Below are 21,795 nucleotides of genomic sequence, written 5' to 3' on the forward strand. Positions count from 1 at the left end.
TCTTTTTGATTGGCGCGCGTGCGCGAGCAGCTGGGGATGGAGTGCGCGCGCGCCAAACCCTTGAATACACAGACAGCTGATTATCGATTGAGTTACCATATATTCTCTTCCTCTCTATTATGTCTCAGATCAGACAATAGTTAATAATGTATAGATACATAATCATCATAATAAGCATTATACCAGCCTAAACTATATAAGAACATATAAGAAAAGATAACAAATAGTCAATATGATTAAGTTAAATATGTAAGTAATGAATTGGTATTGTGATTAAGTTATATTATAAGTAATGAATTCTGGATTGATAACAAATTAAAGATTAAAGGTAATAATTATAGTTAGAATAATTAGAAATAATAATAATTATAGTTAGACAAATTTAGGAAAAAATGTAATTAGAGTATATGTATGGCTCAATAAGGAAGCTGGTTAATAATTAATAATTGATTTATGGAGAAGGGGTGGGATTAAATAAGTTTATACTTCTTCTCACTCCTTTTCGAATATGTAAATCAAGGCATCAAGTGTTTGACAATTTATTTTTCTTATGCTTTTCTTTGTATGTAAATGCTACTTGTTTCTGACTGTCCACTTGTTGGTATGATCATTCTTTTTCTTTCTTTCTTTTTTTTTTGTATTCTACATGTTCGAAATAAATTTTGAAATGAAAAAAATTAACTATAATAAACAAAACGTAATTAGCCTACTTCCAGTGCTAGAAGTGGAAAAAAATAAGTGTCAGTACTGCTTTCCTGTGTTATTTGTAGCCTATAGTTTAGAGTATCATTCAGGTTTTAGGAGCAGTGTCCCAGTCAGGATGCTCGTAAATATTATGCAGTAGGATAAAGAAAAACATTGTCAATTTAGACAGTGAATAAAAAATATTAGGCGATATTGGGTTTGGGGGTCCTACCCCAAAAAAATCTGATTTCTGACAGAGGGTTTTAACTTAAAACTGCAATTTTACATCATTTTGGACTATTATTAGTTAAATGATTATTTTATTATCATCACATATCACAGCCTTCGTCTGAACATTTAATTCTCCTGGAAATGTTTTTCCGTAAAAGAGCAGATTCAGAAAACTTTTAAATAATGTTTCATTAATTATATTTATTCATAAATAAATAAAAAAAATGATGACGAACAGTTTACTAATTATTTTACAAAAAGGACGTGAACATTGTGATGATTGATTACACCCTCGTCCTCGTTCTTTTTTTGATTTTTTAATTTTTCAGATAAAATGAAGAATTAGGCGTTTCTTCGTGAGTTAAGAAAATTGTCCTTCCATTCCTCTTAGCTAAGCTAAATAAACAATTTAAAAACCAATTGGATTATCTGAAAAAGTGCTCTGTCACAAAGCTGAAAACATACATCATGACTCATGAAAAGTTTATGGTTTTCACTGGATGGCAACGTGTACACAGAAATGAATGAAATCCAATGGTTGCCAGGAGTAGTATAGGAAAGATACCTAAAAGAAATATAAAACTGTACAGCATGTATGAAAAAAAATGTAGTCTAAAGGTATTGCACACAAACACACTGACATTTTTTTGTGTCAATGTGTTGGCACAAACACAGTAGACCTGAAGCTATCAACATTGTTGCTGCAAGAACGAACAGAATGTCTCCCTCCCTTCACTCCTGATTTTGGCATGTTTATGCACAATCACATGTTTACTACAGATAACATGTCTGATACCATCAGTTGGCATGAGTGCTATAAACAACTGCAGCCTTCCTGTTACACAATACCTGGCTTCTCCTGCTTTGTAGATACTTTCAGTTACAGTTAATGCTGATTCTTGATTATGTTCACTTCCCCAAACTGACTTACAGGTGCACTGATAACGAGCCGTATCACATCTCTTGTTTGCTCATTCTGCAAGGCGTGAATGACAAGCACAGATGTGCCCCCTATATTTATGAGGAGGGCTCAGGTGTGTTTTCACAGCCGGTGTGATTTATGGGATAATTGGGCTGCTGTGTGTTTTGAAAAACAGCCTCTGTGGAGGAGATAACTGAGATGGATGATGCCTCTTGCTCCTTGCGGGCTGTGACGGTGGACCAGCTTGGTGCTCATGTGGAAAAAGTCGGTTTTACATCACCTTGTACATGACGTGAACTTTTGTATGAAATGGGTATTCTGTAATACTCCTGGTGTCATACGATGTGCTCAGCAAATCCAGCACGTTCAGGAGGAGTTTGCACTCCCAAATCTATCTGAAGGCTGTCTAAATCTATAGCGCAGAATACGGATGTAATCATCATTTAACGTCAGGATTTCATACTTCGAAGATCCCGACAGATTTGAGGGCGTGTGAACTGCTTTTGAACTTTCTGGTCTTCCAACACTCCTTACATTCAGGGATCACCCACTTTCCGGGAGCTTCCCCTCTTCCCGCTCAGACTCCCAGTCTGATAGCCAGAGGTCAGACGGACAGCTGCTGCTTCCTGTCTCTGGGAACCACACTGATGCTCCAGTCCCAGTCCCCATCGAGGGAGGATGGGGTTTCCCTCAGCTGGAGCAGAGGCAGCAGGTGGGACTGTACTACTCTATATCCCCAGATCTGGGCTGTCTTTAGCTATATGGTCAGAAAAGGATAATCTGAGTAAGTTTGGTAACTCAGACAAACATTGGCCTGCATCCACAGGTAGGAGGTCGTATCATATGAGTAACCAACGTCTTATTTTCCTCTCCAAAATCCCTCTGGAGTTGAAAGAGGTTCATTAGATGCATCTTTTTTTTTGACCCTACATCACATGGAAACAGATGAAACTCAAACATAGCCAGATTTTAGCTGGAAGTCAACCGTTATTAACCTACAAATCACGTGCAGTGAAAAATGTTTTCAACAAGCATGTTATGAATGCTTTGGGGAGGTTGTTTGGCCTTTACTGCTGTCACTGAAGAAGACAGGAAAGACAAACAGATACACACCTCCTGACATCCATCTACAGCCTGATCTCCGTCTCTCCGCTCAGTGTTTACGCCTATTTTCAGAATCCAAACTCTGATCTGATTTCCCACACTTTTTGCCAATCTTGGGCTGCAGGTGCATTGTGGGTAATGCTACTAGTTCCCAAGCCCACAGTGGCCAGACGGACCAAAAACTGAGTGATGAATGTGACCCAGAAGGCCAAACAGATGCAGCTCCTTTCTGGGACGCACGCATTAACAGTGTGTTTGGGGGTTTCTTGAATAAGTTTAGCAGAATAGAGCCCGTGGATAAAGCTTCGGACATTTAGAGTAGATGAGGAAAAATGAATTCCCTTCAAGGGATATAAAGTGCAACAAATGAGGCTTCTGATCAACTTACACACAGAAACAAACTTGAATGACATTTGGTTCCAAAGGCAACTTAAACTTTGTGCTACAAGATGCGAAATGTCACCATAATAAAAAATAAACACAAAAATAAAAGACACCCTTTAAGGTGGAACATGAGGCTTAAATGTAGCTGGATAAATGCCTGAAAAAACATATTTCCCTATGATCCATCCATCCATCTGCAACCGCTTATCCCGTTAGGGGTCGCGGGGGGGCTGGAGCCGATCCCAGCCGACATTGGGCGAAGGCAGGGTACACCCTGGACAGGTCGCCAGTCCATCGCAGGGCTGACACATAGAGACAGACAACCATTCACGCTCACATTCACACCTACGGGCAATTTAGAGTCAACAATTAACCTAACCTGCATGTCTTTGGACTGTGGGAGGAAACCGGAGTACCCGGAGAAAACCCACGCTAACACAGGGAGAACATGCAAACTCCACACAGAAGGGTCCCAAGCCGGATTCGAACCTGCAACCCTCTAGCTGTGAGGCGCCAGTGCTAACCACTGCACCACCGTGCAGCCCTATTTCCCTATGATACGGTGCAAATTTATAGCTCTGAGATTCAAATGGGAAAAAAATTGAATTACCGACTCGCAGTTGTATGCCTCCTTCAAGTTAAGTTACCAAGTCAAGCTGCAGTTTAAATCCGTGTCTGTCCAAAATGTCATCACTTCATTTTAACTTGTTAGACATTTGTGTAAAATTGTCATAATTAGCATATGAATTCTTGAGTCATGGCTAAAAACATGCTTAGTAAGGTCACAGTGACCTTTGACCACCAAAATCGAATCAGTTCATCCTTGGGTCCAACTAGACATTTGTGCCAAATTCGAAGAAATTAGCTCCAGGCATTTCTGAGATATTCTGTTCACGAGAATGGACTGTAAGGACGAACAACCCAAAAACATAACGGGGATGGCTGTCACCAGTGCGAAAGCATAATAATAGAAACTGTGATTTTGGCAGCACCCGAGGCAATACTCTGGGGGGGGGAAAAGGCACTTTTCTGGGTTGACAGTGAACTAGATGTGATTCAAACTTCTTTAAAGTTTATATAGACAATGCAGTGAGTTGTTTTCTACCTTTTGGAAGTAAGTCTGTGGACTCTTTCAAGACTTGTAAAATAGGAATGTTGTTCATAGTTCAGGATGGTGTCTGTAAGCTATCTTCACACAAAAACAGACAGCTGTCTAATCAGCTATTTCTTTATGAAATATTTGAGATTCTTTTTTAAAACATACACCGTGTTCTAGGATAAAAAGGGCAGAAAAAGCAAGTCTGATTAGATTCTGAATATTTATTTGTTGCAGTAGTTGGATTTAAAGGTTACAGATCAAGATGACATTGTTTGGAAGATGTTTTAGTCTGTAAACAACAACAACTACTATGGTTGACACACACACAGGTGGTTTCAATCATTTAGCTTGGTCAGACCACTGCTCAGGACAGTGTGGATGTGTTCAGATCACCACTGACTCACATATCTCTGACCCTCCTGTTACATGTGCTACATTTTTACATGAAAAGCCGTTATTAGCTGGAATAACTGTGTGAGTGTACAGGAACTTTATTGAGTTCAACAACTGCTAAACACAACGATATAATAAATAAGTGACATGTTTTTTGTTGTTTTTTGGGGGAGGGGGGTAGGACTTCATGGGACATTACCGTAAAAAAACACTCAGATCAGCACACTTAATCATACATCCTACTGGAATAACGTCTGCCTTTTCAAAGTTCAGCAACATTTTCTGCAGTTCGGCTGACGATTGGATGACTAGTTCAATTTGGTAATCATCTGAAACATTTCTGCTGAACACGACGTGTTTTTTTTTTAGTTTAACTGCCAACAAAATCCAAAACAAAGTGGCGTTAAAGTGAGTATAGGTTCAGTCTTGCTCAATGAGACTTCAAATGAAACTATTTGAAATTCTAACACGGTGATTCTTGTAGAATATCAATGTAACCACCTAAAATCCCAATATCTGTTCTGTCTGGTGAGGTCAGAAACCAGCTCACCTGATCGTCAAACAGCCCACAGTGGGTGCATACAACAACGTACGTGGGACTACTAGACAGCTGTTTCGTGTAGTCGACACATGAAATGTTACATTTAAGATTACTGAACTGATCTATTACGGCGAGTAAAAGAGAGTACATTATTTGAATTGTGTTACAGCACATTCTACTTCTCTGTGGAGAAGGCTCTCTTCATAAGTGGTGGAGGCGTCTTTCCTGCTTCGTAGAGAGATTCAGGAGGAGGGGAGCTCAAGCAGCACCAGTCTGGGATGCGGCCTGTCTGGTTGTAGTAGTCTCGTGACACCGACCTGCTGCCCAAGATGTCCTGCAGCGCCCCGAAGATAGCACCTGTAGAGCGGAGGACAGTATGAATACAGAGAGGGCTTTCCAAATGATACCATTTGCTTATTTTGCTCACTTCAGTTCAAAGGGTAGTGATGAATATTTAAATAAAATCTCATGTCTGACCTCCGAGCCAGGCGGTGCAGTTGGGTTTGGCAGGTGGAGCGTGTATACGCAAGCTCTTGCTGGCCAGCACGTCGCTGTACTTGGGTTTCTCCACAAGGAGGCGTATCTCTGCCAGCAGGCGGTGCAGGAAACCCGGCAGCATGGCCGTGCCTCCGATCACCACCAGGTTCTCCGAGAGCACCTTACGGGTGTCAATGGGGCACTACAGGGAAACACACATTTACCAAATTAGAACATTTACTTGGGTTTCACCTGTTCTTTTCACCCTGATATGACGGATTAGAGAGGGATTACAATGAAAACATTTTGCCAGTGCAGTAGGAGTAAAGATAAGGCAGGAGGAAGCAGCAGTTCTACCACTACAGGACAGCATTTTGTGGTTTTCAGGTGCAGACTAAAACAAAATGTGATGGATGGAAGAAGCTGAAGCTGGCATTACTACAGTGCCTTCTCTTCAGCCCTGCTGATATATCAATATATCCTGAGTAGAGTGCTGCACAGATTGGGGTTTAAACGTATTGCTGTAGCAGGCTGTGTAATGTCTGCTGCTGCTGCACCCGCTGAGATTAATTAGCCCGGTCCGGGGCCGACTTGATCCCCACATGGAACAACAAAACTGCTCTCGGTTACATGGAGCGGCCTCAGTTGAGTGTCGCCATAGCAACCACACCGAATCAAACTGTACACTCGACTCCGCGGCTGTGCAATACAGAGAGCAAAACTGGGTTGCTGCATTCCTCCTGTTAAACATACTGAGGGTTCAAAGCAGCATAATTAGGGAGAAACTAATTCAAACTGCTATCCACCAAAAGGGAAGATTAGTGAGGCAAAATCCAAATGGAATAACGTCAACCAAGGCTCAAAAGATGGTGAAGGGGGCTGTAAAAAAGGCCATGCCTCTGCGCCTGCCTTCTCCCATTATCTCCTGTTCGTGAGCATGCGCTGTACATGTGTCACCAGTGTGAATGTCTCCTCCTCCAATCACCTGTGCCCGATCATGCACTGGGCATGTGTCACCAGTGTGCCTGCACTGAACAGGCTCCCCAATACAGCACGGCAGAGTAAAACACAGTTAAGGAGAGGACAGTTGGACTTTTGGACATTCCTTTTTTCGTGTGCGTCCATGCAAAATGTGAGTTGTGTTATGTTTAATGTATTTATATTAGACTGGCATAATAATAATTAGTAAATCTGTATTTAAGCCTTTTTCTTTGTAAAATGCCTGTGGTATTTTAGGCTCACTTTTTGTTGCTAATGTTTATACACTAGTAATTCTAATCACTCTGTACTGTTGTGTTTTTGTTGTTACAGACCACACAGAAACCATTGTTTTGTTTACTTTATCTGCTGATATAAACAGCCATTACCATACACTTGGACTGCATCTCTTATTCATCTAAAATCACACCTGAGCACTAAATAGTGTCCTGACCCGACACCCTGAAGCGTTTGCTGCCACACTTACGGATTTCTAATAACACACACATTCTATCATACAATTTTTGGTCCTTCGAGCCGGATTACAAGCAACCGCTTCAGCCCAGGATGTTCAGGCCAGATGAAAGAGACCCACAACGAGATGTGGACCACCGACGGCCACAGCGACACAGCCATCTGCCATCATATCTTCAGGACTATGAGGTCAGATACCCTATTAGGCACCGCATGCCTGTTGATGAGCAGACCAGTCAGGCTGATTCCGCTGATGTCCGAAGATATATTCGTAGCATTAGAGAGGAAAATGACCAACTGCGACAAGATGTGCAACGTCTTACAGACAAGATTTCCAGCTCTCCTGTACTAGCTTCACCATACGTCATGTCTCGGCCCAGACGCCATGAGTATGAGACGTCATACACACCTGCGCCCACTAGTAAGCTGACGCCATTTAGTGGTCATCAAGACCCACGTCAACGTGAAGGTGCTCCGCAGGTGCCACTCAGTGATGAGTCTTCACACCCACAAGGCAGCCAACGTGACCCGATTAAGGAGCTCAGTGACAGTTTAAAGGGAGCAGGGTTGTCCAGTCAACATGCAGCACATTCACCAGCAACTTCAGGTGAATCATCCCCTAGCTACAAAGACCCCCTTCTGCTAACACCAGAAGGTAGAAAGTCCCCTCTGCCTCAAAGCTCAAGTGCAGTGGAACAGTCACAGCAGCACCAACAAGATGATGAGGGCTGTCCTCCACCTGACGCTGTTCAACATCAGCCAGCCAACAGCTACCGCCACCTTCATGGTGCTACATTCAGTGCGCCCGATGGCAGGTATCGATCCCGGCCTGATGACGCCTCTCGTCGCCATGATGACAGCCTCCACCCACGTGATGATAGATACCACCCTCAACAAGGGGCCTCCTACAGTCAGCCTGATGACGGCTCTCGCTTTCCATATGATGCTTCATACAGTCAGCTTAATGACAGGGCCCGCCCTCTTCACAATGAGACTTATCGTCGCCATGGCGACCACCATCGTCAGCCTGCTGAACCTTATCGACAGCCTAGTCTGAGAGCCCATCATGATGATCGCTACTATTGGCAAGATGGCAGATATCATTCACCTGATCGTAGAAGCCGCCCTGAGGATCGCTATCGTCCTGATTATGGCTACTATAGTCCTGATGATCAGTACAGACAATGGGATGACCGTTACCCAGATGATCTCCGCCGGTATCCAGATTATCACCTGCGTCGAGCTGAGCGGCCTCAAGCTCAAACCCCACACGGCAGACACCCACCGGTGGAGACCTATTGTGGACCTAAGCCGACAATCCCCGACTTTGTACACGAGGACCCACGTGAGTTCGCAAGATTGAAACTGGCGTTGGACAACATTCTCCCACCTGATGCTCCAGAGCGCTTTAAGTTCCAGATACTGACAGACCACCTTAAGTGTGAAGAAGCACTGCTCATTGCTGATTCATACAGCAACGGCCTATTCCCATTCAGTGATACCATGAGAGCACTCACTGAGATGTACGGTCAACCTCAACAACTTGCCTTGAAGCGGATCTCCAATCTGATGGATGGACCCAACATCAAAAGTGGTGACATCAGAGCCTTCAAGTCATTTGCCCTACAAGTCCGGGCACTAGTGGGCATGTTGCACCAGTTGGGAGGCCAGGGCTGGACTGAGTTGCGGTGTGGTTCACATGTATCTCGCCTCTTAGCTAAGTTACCACATGACCTAAGAGCCAACTTTCAGAGATTTGTGAACCCCATCCACACTCCTATTCCAACACTGCTTGATCTGGCTGAATGGCTTGAGTATGAGGTGCGTGTACAGGTGGATGGAAGCCAGTACTGTAGCGACTCAGGTCAAGAGAAGCAAGCTCCACGCAGAGACCAGCGTCCTGAGTACAAGTCGCAAAGGACCACTACTATTCTCCATGGTAGTGAACAGAAGGAGAAATCAGAGAAAGTAGTGACTGTATCTGCAGGGGAGGCAAGAGAGGAGAAACCAAAGAAGTACTGCCCATTCTGCGACTCTCTGCAGCACTACCTGAATCAGTGCAGCAACTTCAAACTGTTGTCAAAGGAGCAGAAGACAGAATGGATAAAGGCAAACAAGAGGTGCTGGAGATGCGGCCGTGAGCATCAAGCAGCGAAGTGTTCCCTCAAGGCCAAGTGCAAACAGTGTGAAAGAAAGCACCTTGAGGTTCTTCATGAGGTCAATACCAGCCAATATGCTGCAGCAACTGGTAAACCCAAAGCGACTGAAGAAAGCACCTGTTTGATAAGTTCCATCTCAGAGACGCTGTACCTAGATCGGCCAACAAGCAGCAGCCAGGTACTTCTCAAGTTGAGTCGTGTCATCCTCCAGAATGGCGACAAAGTACTGGAGACTTACGCTATACTAGATGATGGTTCAGAGCGCACCATACTGCTGCATGAAGCTGCTGATCGCTTAGGCCTTCACGGGGAAGCTGAAGATTTGGCACTCCGCACTGTCCGGCAGGAGGTTCGCACCATCCATGGAGCCACAGTGTCGTTCTCCGTAGCTTCTGCATTACAGCCTGGCAAGTCCTTCCAGATCCACAGAGCTTTCACAGCAAAAGAACTTGGCCTCGCCCGCCATACATACCCAGTCCAAGCTCTGCAGGAGAAGTACCGTCACCTCAAGGACCTACCGCTGCCAAGCATCAAGGAGGCCCAGCCACTACTGCTCATCGGGTCGGATTACCCACATCTGATCACTCCAGTGGAACTGGTACGCCTGGGCCCTCCTGGTGGACCTGCGGCCGTGCACACCAGACTCGGGTGGACTCTACAAGGCCCATCAAGATTCCTGCGCCACCGCCTAACTCCGCAGCAGTGTCTTTTCACTTCCTGTACCTCTCCAGAAGCCGAGCTCTTCAGCCATGTGGAAAAGCTGTGGCAACTGGATACCCTGCCATATCGGAGTGAGCGGCTAATCACCAGGTCGAAGCAAGATGCAGAGGCAGTCCGAAGGCTTGAGGAGAAGACGACTATGGTGGAGGTGCAGGGAGTAAGACGGTATGCCACCCCACTTCTGTGGAAGGGAAATCTTCCCTTACTCCATGCACAAAAGGAGGCAGTGATGACTCAGCTACGTGGGACAGAAAGACGACTAGCCAGAGAACCGGAGAAAGCAGCGGCCTACTCCAAAGAGATCCACAAGTTGCTCGACGCTGGCTATGTCACACCCATGTCACCTACAGAGGCTAAAAAGAGCAGCCATTCGTGGTTCATCCCGCACCACATGGTGCACCACAATGGGAAAGACAGGATAGTGTTCAATTGCTCCTTCACGTTCAAGGGCCAGAACTTGAATGACCAACTTCTGCCTGGGCCCACACTTGGAGCTAGCCTTTTAGGAGTCCTCCTTCGATTCAGGGAACACCCAATTGCCATCAGCAGTGACATTAAAGGGATGTTCCACCAGGTCCGCCTGCTGGAAGAAGACAGAACATTCCTCCGTTTCCTGTGGCGCGACATGAAGGTAGATGAGGAACCCACTATTTATGAGTGGCAGGTGCTCCCTTTTGGGACTACATGCAGCCCGTGTTGCGCCACCTTTGCCCTACAAGCTCATGTTCAGAAGCACACAGAGCCAGGAGAAGATGCCCGTCTGTCAATAGAACGCTGTTTCTATGTTGATAACTGTTTGCAAAGCCTCCCCTCTGAAGAGCAAGCAAAGAAGTTGGTGGATCGACTGCAATCCCTCCTCATGGAGGGTGGATTTGAACTGCGGCAATGGGCCAGCAACGTGCCCACAGTCATTGGCCACCTTCCAAGGGAGTCTCGGTCAGAGAGCAGCGAACTCTGGTTCACCCAGGAGGTGACTGACCCCCAAGAGCGCACTCTCGGACTTATATGGCAGTGCAAGTCTGATACACTGCGATACAAGCACCACCAGAGTGGAAGTCCAGAGCCTACCATGCGCAACATCTACCGACTGCTTGCCCAGCAGTACGACCCTCTCGGGTTCATTAACCCATACACCACGAGAGCTAAGGTCATCGTGCAACGTCTCTGGGACAAGAAAAGAGGATGGGATGATCCCCACCTACCAGAAGACCTGCTTCAAGCCTGGCAGGTGTGGGAAAGTGAACTTCCCCAGCTAACACAGATAACGCTATCAAGATGCTACAACGACCTCAGCCGGGACTGCAGCAGCAGCAGTCGGAGCATTCACGTGTTCTGTGACGCCTCTGAGCGTGCGTATGGGTCCGTAGCATACCTGCGCACTGAAGAGGACGACGGACAAGTTCATGTAGCCTTCTTGGCTGCGAGATCAAGAGTCTCACCTAAGAAGCAACTCTCAATCCCAAGACTTGAACTGTGCGGAGCCCTGACAGGAGCACAGTTGTCTTCGGTCCTGAAGAGAGAGCTCACTCTTGAAATCCAGGAGGTGGTGTACTGGACAGATTCGACCACAGTACTTAACTGGCTTCAGTCAGATTCATGCCGGTATAAGGTATTTGTGGGAACCAGAGTTGCAGAGATACAAGAGCTGTCTGACCCTGCAGCCTGGCACTATATCGACTCAGCGACAAATCCCGCTGATGATATTACAAGAGGAAAAACACTGGCTCAGCTCGCTGGACAGAATCGCTGGAGTCAAGGGCCACCCTTTCTGCAGCTGCCAGCCAACCGCTGGCCAAAGGCACCAGAGGGAGAACCTACAGAAGAAGTAGGAGAGCTCAGGAAAATGGTGTTCTGTGGCCTGCTTACAGGAGCAACCAGTCCAGCAATACCTGACGTCCAACAATTCAGCACTTACCAGGAACTCCTAAAAGCTACCACGCAGTCGCTACATGGGGCGGCTCACAGCACTACTCAGCCTGCTGCCGATGACTTCCGCAAAGCAGAGTTGGCTCTCCTGAGACATGCTCAGATGGAGAGTTTTCCTGATGAGTTTGTGCTAATCAAATCAGGAAAGGCCATCCCGGCAAGCAGCAGATTGCTTACCCTCGCTCCTGAGTATGATGCGTCGTCTGACCTGGTCAGAGTAGGAGGCAGACTCCGCAGGTGTGACAACCTGAGCCAGGAAGCTCTGCACCCGGTACTTCTTGCCCCCTCTCACCCAGTCACGAAGCTCCTGATCCAGCACTGTGACAGTCAGTTGCATCACCCTGGAGCTGAACGTGTCTTCGCCGAGCTGCGCAGAAAGTACTGGATATTGAGAGGTAGAGAAGCAGTTAGGAGGCATCAACATAACTGTCCTGAGTGCAGGAAGTGGAGAGGTCAACCACAAGTTCCAAGAATGGCAGATCTGCCCCCCTCAAGTTTGAGGCTCTTCCGACCTGCCTTCTATTCTACCGGGATGGACTGCTTCGGCCCTATGCTCGTAAAAGTGGGACGACGAACTGAGAAGAGGTGGGGCATCCTGTATAAGTGTCTTACCACCCGGGCAGTCCACCTAGACCTGCTGGCTAATATGGATTCCGATTCATTTCTGATGTCGCTCCGACGCTTCATCGCTCGTAAGGGAAAGCCTTTCGAGCTCTTATCGGATCAAGGCACCAATTTCAAAGGAGGGTGTAGAGAACTGCATGAGTCGTTCAAAGCCCTGGAACCTGCCCTCCGAGACCAGCTGGCTGCAGAACAGATCAGGTTCCGCTTCAATCCACCCAACGCTCCTCACTTTGGTGGATCTTGGGAAAGAGAGGTTCGATCTGTGAAGACAGCCCTCCGCACCACATTAGGAGCTCAGACTGTGTCAGAGGAGGTGTTGAGGACCGTCTTGATCGAGGTTGAGAGCATCCTCAACTCCAGGCCTTTGGGCTATGTTTCAACAGACATCGCAGACCCGGATCCTGTCACACCCAACTCCTTGCTGATGGGGCGGCCAGACTCCTCCCTGCCACAAGTAGTCTACCCAGAAACGGAACTGCTTAGTCGCAAAAGGTGGAGACACACTCAAGTATTGGCCGACCATTTCTGGAGGCACTTCATACAGCACTACCTGCCTACGTTGCAAGCACGGCAGAAGTGGAATACAGAAAAGGAGGACATCACCATCGGAACTATAGTTCTCATCGTGGACCAGCAGACTCCAAGAGCTCTGTGGCAAGTGGGAACAGTGAAGACCGTCATACCTGGAGCAGATGGCCGAGTGAGGACTGCGGTCGTCCAAGTGAAGGACCGCACCTACACACGCCCAGTGGTACGGCTCATCAGACTGCCCTCCCTACCTCATGATTCTGTTTAGACATAGTAGAGGCATCCCTCATGACAAATTTGCACACCAAATTTGTGGGCGGCTGTAAAAAAGGCCATGCCTCTGCGCCTGCCTTCTCCCATTATCTCCTGTTCGTGAGCATGCGCTGTACATGTGTCACCAGTGTGAATGTCTCCTCCTCCAATCACCTGTGCCCGATCATGCGCTGGGCATGTGTCACCAGTGTGCCTGCACTGAACAGGCTCCCCAATACAGCACGGCAGAGTAAAACACAGTTAAGGAGAGGACAGTTGGACTTTTGGACATTCCTTTTTTCGTGTGCGTCCATGCAAAATGTGAGTTGTGTTATGTTTAATGTATTTATATTAGACTGGCATAATAATAATTAGTAAATCTGTATTTAAGCCTTTTTCTTTGTAAAATGCCTGTGGTATTTTAGGCTCACTTTTTGTTGCTAATGTTTATACACTAGTAATTCTAATCACTCTGTACTGTTGTGTTTTTGTTGTTACAGACCACACAGAAACCATTGTTTTGTTTACTTTATCTGCTGATATAAACAGCCATTACCATACACTTGGACTGCATCTCTTATTCATCTAAAATCACACCTGAGCACTAAATAGTGTCCTGACCCGACACCCTGAAGCGTTTGCTGCCACACTTACGGATTTCTAATAACACACACATTCTATCATACAGGGGCCATGTAAGATTATACTATATTGCTGCAACATGCATGCTCTAAAACAGTGGTTCCCAACCTATATTACTTGATTACTTTACATCAAGTAAGTGATTGCTCATAAATATAATATCGTGCCCTCAAACATGCCGAGACATATATTAGAATGAATAACTCGTCTCTACCTTGACCAGAGCATCAAGTATCAGAGAGGCCACGCTCTTCTCTTCATTGTCTTGTTCAAAAAGGATCTCCATCACAGAGTCCCTGGAGAAAAAAGAGAAAATCTAATGAGTGACAACTTTGTGACAGAAATTTAAAGACACAGTGCAGACAACAAGCAAGTTAAAAGACTAATATCTTGTCCCACAGATGGACGGTAGAGCAGAGAGACAAACAAAGTTGTAAGACATTCTAGTTTTTTTTTTTTTTTTAAAAGAGCTATATATCTGTGTTTGTCTCAGTTAAAGGCAACAGCAAAAAAACAAAACATAATTTGATGAACTACCTGATCGATCCGTTGACGTGCAGGATTTTCTCACCATCCAGAGGATAATCAACATCTGGAGGAGGGGCTGGACGCTACAAACACGTTCACAGGAAGGAAGAATTGTAGACAAATGCACAGCAATGCATTACTTAATTCAAACATTTGTTTACAGACTGAGTATAACTAAGGTAACTAGTATAAAAACAACATGTCACTCACTTCAGCTGTACCATCCAGGTTAAATTTGGCTTCCTGGATCTTGAGGCCTCTCTGCAGATCACTAACAAAACATGTTCTGACTGCAGGAAACAAAACCAATGAGCAGACATCCAACTAAAAGACAGGTACATTTATAACTAAGGATGAACATTTTAACGAATGTCCTTAATGACTGTAGGCAATGTAACAACCGGTAATTAATTAAAAGGCTTTAAGACGCACATTAGTCTTCATTGAAAGCTATAATTACATTATTGGCATGGGTTATTTTGCAGCACCAAGTAAATTACAAACTGCATCATTGTGAAACACACATCCGTTTTCAGCTGGGATAATATTCCAGTGTACAGATGGTAGTGAAGGGAGCAGGCTTTTGGGAATGCTGTCTTTGAAGGAAATAATTAAAATCTCGATCCGTTATCCTCACGGGAGAAAAAGCGAGGGGTGCAGAATTTAAACCCTGAAAACAAACTTACCCTTGATATCCTCCACAGTCTCCTCTGGGATGGTCCCTGAAGAAAAGATTAAAAAGAGACATATAAATGAGGAGAAACTTAATTTTCTCTGGTTGGCTTATTCACAAATCAGCTATTTCTCTCATTTCACTTCCAAGTTAGATTCACGATGGGGCTGAATCAGCGTTTGGGGAATGTGTGCGCTGACACTGTAGCAAAGGACGGTCCAGTTGTTGCAAAAGAAACTTGTATTGTGGTATTTCGTTACTACTGTCATACAGTCCAGTCATTCCTAAAGACTGGGTTGGGAGCCACAGGTGGGTCGCAGGAGATTTTATTAGGGTCGCCAAAATAAATTTGTAGAATTTCTTCCAGTCTTGTATTTAAGGATTTATATCTGCAGTACACCTTTGAGCCACATGAGGGAGCCTGAGTGTTCGTACTGCTCTGATAAATGTAGCCTACTTATAACACTGAATCTAATATGAAAGGTTAGCGTACATTCTGTTTGTTTTGCTGGAGAAATAAAAAGAATGAGGTAGCCTGTTAACTCTGCCTAAATGCATTTATTTGGTCTCAATTATAAAGTATATAATGTTTTTATAGGTTTCCAATAACGTGCATAAATCGAAGTTCTGATTTATCAAACGTATATCTCTTCGAAACAGCTGGTTTACCTATTCAAGATTCTATCTGGTGATGCGGAAATGGCAGTAAAAATGGTCAGGAACGTTCATTTACGAAACAAATTCACTCTTCTCACAATTTATGGATGAGGCCTATTGTGAATTGGGTCGCGATGGTTTGTCATTTATAAAAAAATGGGTTCCCAGAAAAAAAGTTTGGGAAACACTGACATAGACAATTAACAAATCATATATAGAGATTTCAGGCATTAATCTTTCTCTGATTACAGAGATCTGAGGCCCTCTGTTCTTACTGCAGAAATGCAGTTGGTTCAACAGCCCAGCCGAGAGAGTCGGCCTCCTGTCTGTCTTAATTATTGATACATATATGTGTAGCTTCTCTCACTCTGCTGCAGCTGTAGATCTCACAGCTCGACACGACCGTTCAGTTTGGTTTCCTCCATCAAGAAAAAGTGTGGCGAGAAAACTCTAAAATTAGACTGTATGCATATGTATAATTCACAAATTGAGAAAGGGACTCGCTGAAATGTCACACAGAAACAAGTTTTTCTTATGAATAGTAAATGACGCATTATGGGTCAAAGCCCATATATTTTTCTGCTCTCTGCATCGAAAAAAAAAAATCAGCTTTTGCAAGTGTATCCTTTTAAAAAGACAAGTATTTTTCTGTAATTACCAATTGCAGCTGATACACTCTGCCCAGTGGTGGTGTCTGTGTCCACAGTGCACAGTTCCAAAAGAAGTCCATCTAATTCTCTGTAATAAATACAGACACATGCAGTTATGGGAGGAAACAAGCACATCTAAAACAAAAAAAACAAAGGTTTCATTTTACAGTCATAATATTTGCAATCAACACGTGTTCTTTTTATAGACAAGAGTGCACAAAATAGTACACCAACATGCAAAGTCACTTCTGAAATCTGTTAGAGCTACTTACTTATGGATGGCTTTCCCTCCCAAAGGCAAGGCCTCCCAAGCTGGCAGAATAGGAGTGCACTCATAAACCTGAGTTCACAGTTAAGGTGGTAACGTATAAAGTTTATACATAAGTTTTTCCCCTTCGAAAGGGGCTAGTCGTTTCCCCCCGCTTCCTGTCTTTATGCTGGTCGAGGCTAAACGTGTCCTGGACCATACTCTCCATTGAGCTGACAGAGATTAATCAATCTTCTCTCCTGATTGTGGGTAAGAAAGCAAACATCCAATTCCTAAACAGTTGGAATATTCGTTAAAAGGTCGAAGACTCCAAGATGACAGGAAAAGGATACAGGTAGCACCAGCGTCTCTGTGTGGCCACAGTCCATCACAAGAGCAGAGTTGATGCCCAAAGTCATGATGGCCATGAGGTGACTTGGGGCAAACAGCACAGAGGGCACCTGGAAAACACCATCAAAGAATAACACACTGTAGCTCACACTCACTATCAAGGTTGTCAGTAAAGTTAAAAAGACGTGTGCTATTGCAGGACTTTCTTTACTGTAGTCAAGCTGAAGTTCCTATACTTTTCAAATTGATGTGGAAATCACATTTATTGTATATTTAAACAAGTAAATTTCTTACATGCATTAACACTTCTTCAAAACGTGTTCGGCAGCTTCTATAAAACACTGATCTGCTTGGTTTTCATACCTCAAACTGTTTGAAGAAAACCTTGGTGAGAGTCTCTCTGAAGTGAGACGGGCAGAGGATGGACTCGATGATGACCACTCTTCTGTCTCGAGGGTTCACCAGCAGGTGCCTGATTGAGACAAATGGGAGGACAAACATTGATTCGATGAGGCTGGACCATTCCATTTTTCAGCTAAAAGCAGTATATGTTCTGTAAAAAAGGATGTTTAAACACTTGCTAACAGCAGCAGAGTCTCACCTGAAGTACAGTAAATGGATAAACTCTTTGAGGATGACATAAAGCTCTTCTGTGTTGATGTTGTACTGAACAACTTTGATGGCCTGAAAGTGACACCACACATTAACACATCATTTTGCAGTCTCCAAACATCCTTCCAAATGATTACACTCAGCAAAGCACAGCGGTGTCTCACCTGTTGCTGTCCCGGTTTCCGGATCTCGCTCGGAATTATGAACCTGGGCCCCGTTTCCCCCGCAAAGCCACATCTGCAAGAAACAGAAAACGGTCAGCAGAGCAGCTAGAGGGCGTGCAGAGAAGATCGAGATGTTTACTTTTAGTTGTTCAATATTATTACTAGCAAGAATAATGCAATCAGTCACCTTTTTTAAGGCTCCTACACGTTCTATGATACAAGCAAGAGTCGGGACTGCATACAAAGACTTGGCTTAAAGATCCCATATTATAAAAAAGTGAGATTTTCATGTTTTTTTTATTATAAAGCAGGCTAAAGTCCTATATAAACACTGTGAAAGTATCGAAACACTCAATCCACAGGGAAATACACACAGCCCGTATTCCGAAACTCTGCATTTGAAACAAGCTGTCAGGATTTCTGTCCATTTGTGATGTCACGAATATACAATATTTAGACCCTTACACAGATTTAAACGTAAACATTCTAAATGTGTCCCAGTTTATTTCCTGGTTGAAGTGTATGTGAATGTCTTCAGCTGGCAGGAAGTACACATGGACCCAAGCTGTTGCCTAGCAACGCAATTCTGTTGCAATTCCGTTGCAATTCCGTCAAAATGCGGTAAAACAGAGCGTTTAAGACAGAGGGTAAATACAGGCATATTCAAGCTGACAGTATGAGGAAAATAAAAGTTTTTTTGAACATTAAAGCATGGAAACATGTTCTAGCAGAAACACAAAATACAAGTATGAACCTGAAAATGAGCATAATATGGGACCTTTAAAGGGTTACATAATCATTTTAGCAAGTTGCATTTAAAAATAACGGAGCAGCTCTGTGTCAAATGATGTGGGACAGAAATTGTAGACAAAGAAATCATTATTAAAAAAGAAGAACAGTCCTCTTGATCTTCATGTGACTTGCCTCAGGCCAGTTTCTCATCTTGATAATATAATACATTTGCCTACAATTTCAGCAAGATGATATTCACTGCCAGCAAAAAAAATTAAGAATTGTATTGTATAATTTTTGGTAAATCTTCAGCGATGTGCTCATCGTAAATATGTATTATATAATATATTTATAATTATATATAATTATAATTTTTGTATGCCTTTACCTCTCCTGTGTTTCACTCTGTTTGCTGATGTTGCTGCTTTGACACCTGAATTTCCCTCCGAGGATTAATAAAGGTTCATCTTATCTTATCTTATCTTATCGTAAATACCCTAATTGTGGGGAGATGTGTAAGATATAATGACAGATGAAGTGACTTTTAGTATCAGACAGCTTTCAGATGAGCAAAAACCTATTTAGGTCACTCAAACAACAGTCAACAATGGAGCAGTAGTTTTATCTCACAGTGGATAAATGACAGAAACCTAGTCTGGTCTGAATTCTGGTTTAAATTGGCTCATTGTTTGAGATTTACCCAAATACCTAGGGTGTTGAAAAGCCTTCATCTGACAGTGTAACTGTGCTACCTGCTAGTTTAGCTCCTTATAGCTAAACACTGACATGACTAATGTTAGTGAGCATTGACTGGACGGCTTACTGGCTAACGCAACAGCATTTACCACCAGTATATATACATGTTTATACATCATGTGTTTATGAAGTTTATCTCTGTATTGGTTGCTTAGAGACAACAGATATGTACGTTAGCATATTATGCTAACCTATATATATAGTTATTTGTTAACTAGACGTGCTACCAGCTGATACTCACTTTGTGTAAGCTGCTCCTAAGTCAATAACGATGGCAGTCTTCTCTCCTCCACTTCCCAACCCATCAAATAATGGCATTTTATTAGTTTGTTAGATAAAGTCAGTGTTGAGCCAGTTAGCATCAACAACACATCAGTTGTCTTCCGGTTGGGCTGGGTTGCGGTCCTCAGGAAACGCGATGACGTCACGTGGATTGCCTGATCACAAATACGCTCAAAATGATTAGAACGATGGAAACCTGGGGTTCGAATCCCACCTGTCTCAAGACTATCAATTCAATTCAATTTGCTTTATTGATCATGACTGTCAGGTGAACAATATTGCCAAAGCGTCAATTCAATAATAAATAAAAATAAAAAAAGAACAAAATAAAAACAAAAACATATATATACACATATATACAATTCATTAAGCAAATTACAATATATAGATATTTAAAAAGAACATGCATGTAAATGGAAGAAAACAAAAAATAAGTAATTAATGTTTGTTGTGTCAATAAAACAAACAAACAAATACAAAATAATAATACAAATATATTGCAATATCAAAGGATAAATGTAAAAAACAACAACAACAACAACAAAAAAATCTATGAAGTAGAGAGTAAATAAAAGGTAGAGTGGGATTTACATCTATTATGTGTTGTTGTTGTGGTTGTCTCTTAGGCTGTGACTATCATTACATGTCAAATAAAGGCCTAAAAAAAATGAAGAAATAGCCTTCAATTCAAATGTATTTTCGGCATACATAATTGTATTACTTTTCATATATTGCAGATATATTGTTGTGCTGTGATGAGTCGTGTATTGTATATTATGTATTTTTTGAAGCGTTGAAAATTCCTGTATTCTAGGGATAACTGGTAACAGTGAAGAGCTCAGTTGAATGAAAATGAATGATAAATTAATTGTAAACTGATATAAACTTTCTTAAAGATCCCATATCATGCTAATTTTCAGGTTCATACTTGTATTTCGTGTTTCTACTAGAACATGTTTACATGCTGTAATATTGAAAAAAAACAACTTTATTTTACTCATGCTGTCTGCCTGAATATACCTGTATTTACCCTCTGTCTGAAACGCTCCATTTTAGTGCATTTCAACGGAATTGCAAAGGAATTGCATTGCTAGGCAACAGTTTGGGTCCATGTTTACTTCCTGCCAGCTGATGTTATTTACATACACTGCAACAGGAAATAAACTGAGACACATTGAGAATGTTTACGTTTAAAACCATGTAATGGTCTAAATATTGTATATTTGTGACATCACAAATGGACAGAAATCCTAACGGCTTGTTTCAAACGCACAATATCTGAATATGGCCGTGTGTATTTCTCCGTATATTGAACGTTTTGATAGTTTAACAGTATTTATATTGCACTTAAACCTGCTTTATAATCTAAAAGACCTGAAAATCTCACTTTTTACAATATGGGCCCTTTAAAAAGGTCTAACGATTGTCCCTCTGACTATTTACAAAGATGTAACTCATGGATGCTGATGGTGTACGCTCACTGGGCCACCACATGAGGTCACTGGAACTTTTTCTGTGTGTACACCAACTGCCAGTTTTGCTGGTTTGTCTAGAAGGTTCTCATATCAAGACTAATATCTCTGGTCCCCACGGGAGTCACATTTCTCTGGAGGGAAACACTAGCAAATTATTATACCATTTGTTTAACAATTAATTACCACATCCTTAGTACTAAGCTCATGCATGCACCTGCTCATATGTTGTGCTATTTTGGAATAATTGAAAGGGCCAGTGTAGTCACACAGAAATGAATCAGCCATCGACAAAACATTTCTTTATTTCTATAAATAGAGCTTCATAATAGCCTATGTTCACAATAAATGGCATGTAAAACCTGGGAGTGCATATGAATCACTGTAAGAACATGCGGATCATCACAGATACCGCTTCACTCCTTGTTTTCTAAGAGAGCTATTTTACAACAAACAGACTACAATATCATGAACATAACCCACGTAGACTCCTTTTGTTAAAGTTTTCTTAATTAACTATATCTTTTGCAGAT

General features: G+C 43.1%; 1 protein-coding gene across 1 annotated transcript; it reads right to left on the reverse strand.

The window, feature by feature from the left end:
* Positions 1 to 4,625: 4,625 nt before the first annotated feature.
* Positions 4,626 to 19,928, reverse strand: actr10 (actin related protein 10). The gene is made up of 13 exons (XM_074615055.1): positions 19,750 to 19,928; positions 18,021 to 18,093; positions 17,846 to 17,928; positions 17,608 to 17,716; positions 17,247 to 17,354; positions 16,919 to 16,986; positions 16,655 to 16,734; positions 15,353 to 15,388; positions 14,877 to 14,956; positions 14,676 to 14,749; positions 14,353 to 14,434; positions 5,836 to 6,037; positions 4,626 to 5,715 (listed from the first exon to the last, which is right to left on the reverse strand). The coding sequence occupies exons 1-13, from the start codon at positions 19,824 to 19,826 to the stop codon at positions 5,534 to 5,536; spliced, it is 1,254 nt and encodes a 417-aa protein (XP_074471156.1). The 5' UTR covers positions 19,827 to 19,928; the 3' UTR covers positions 4,626 to 5,533.
* Positions 19,929 to 21,795: the final 1,867 nt, after the last annotated feature.

This window comes from Sebastes fasciatus, chromosome 18, assembly GCF_043250625.1.
Source record: "Sebastes fasciatus isolate fSebFas1 chromosome 18, fSebFas1.pri, whole genome shotgun sequence".
Classification (NCBI taxonomy): Eukaryota; Metazoa; Chordata; class Actinopteri; order Perciformes; family Sebastidae; genus Sebastes; species Sebastes fasciatus.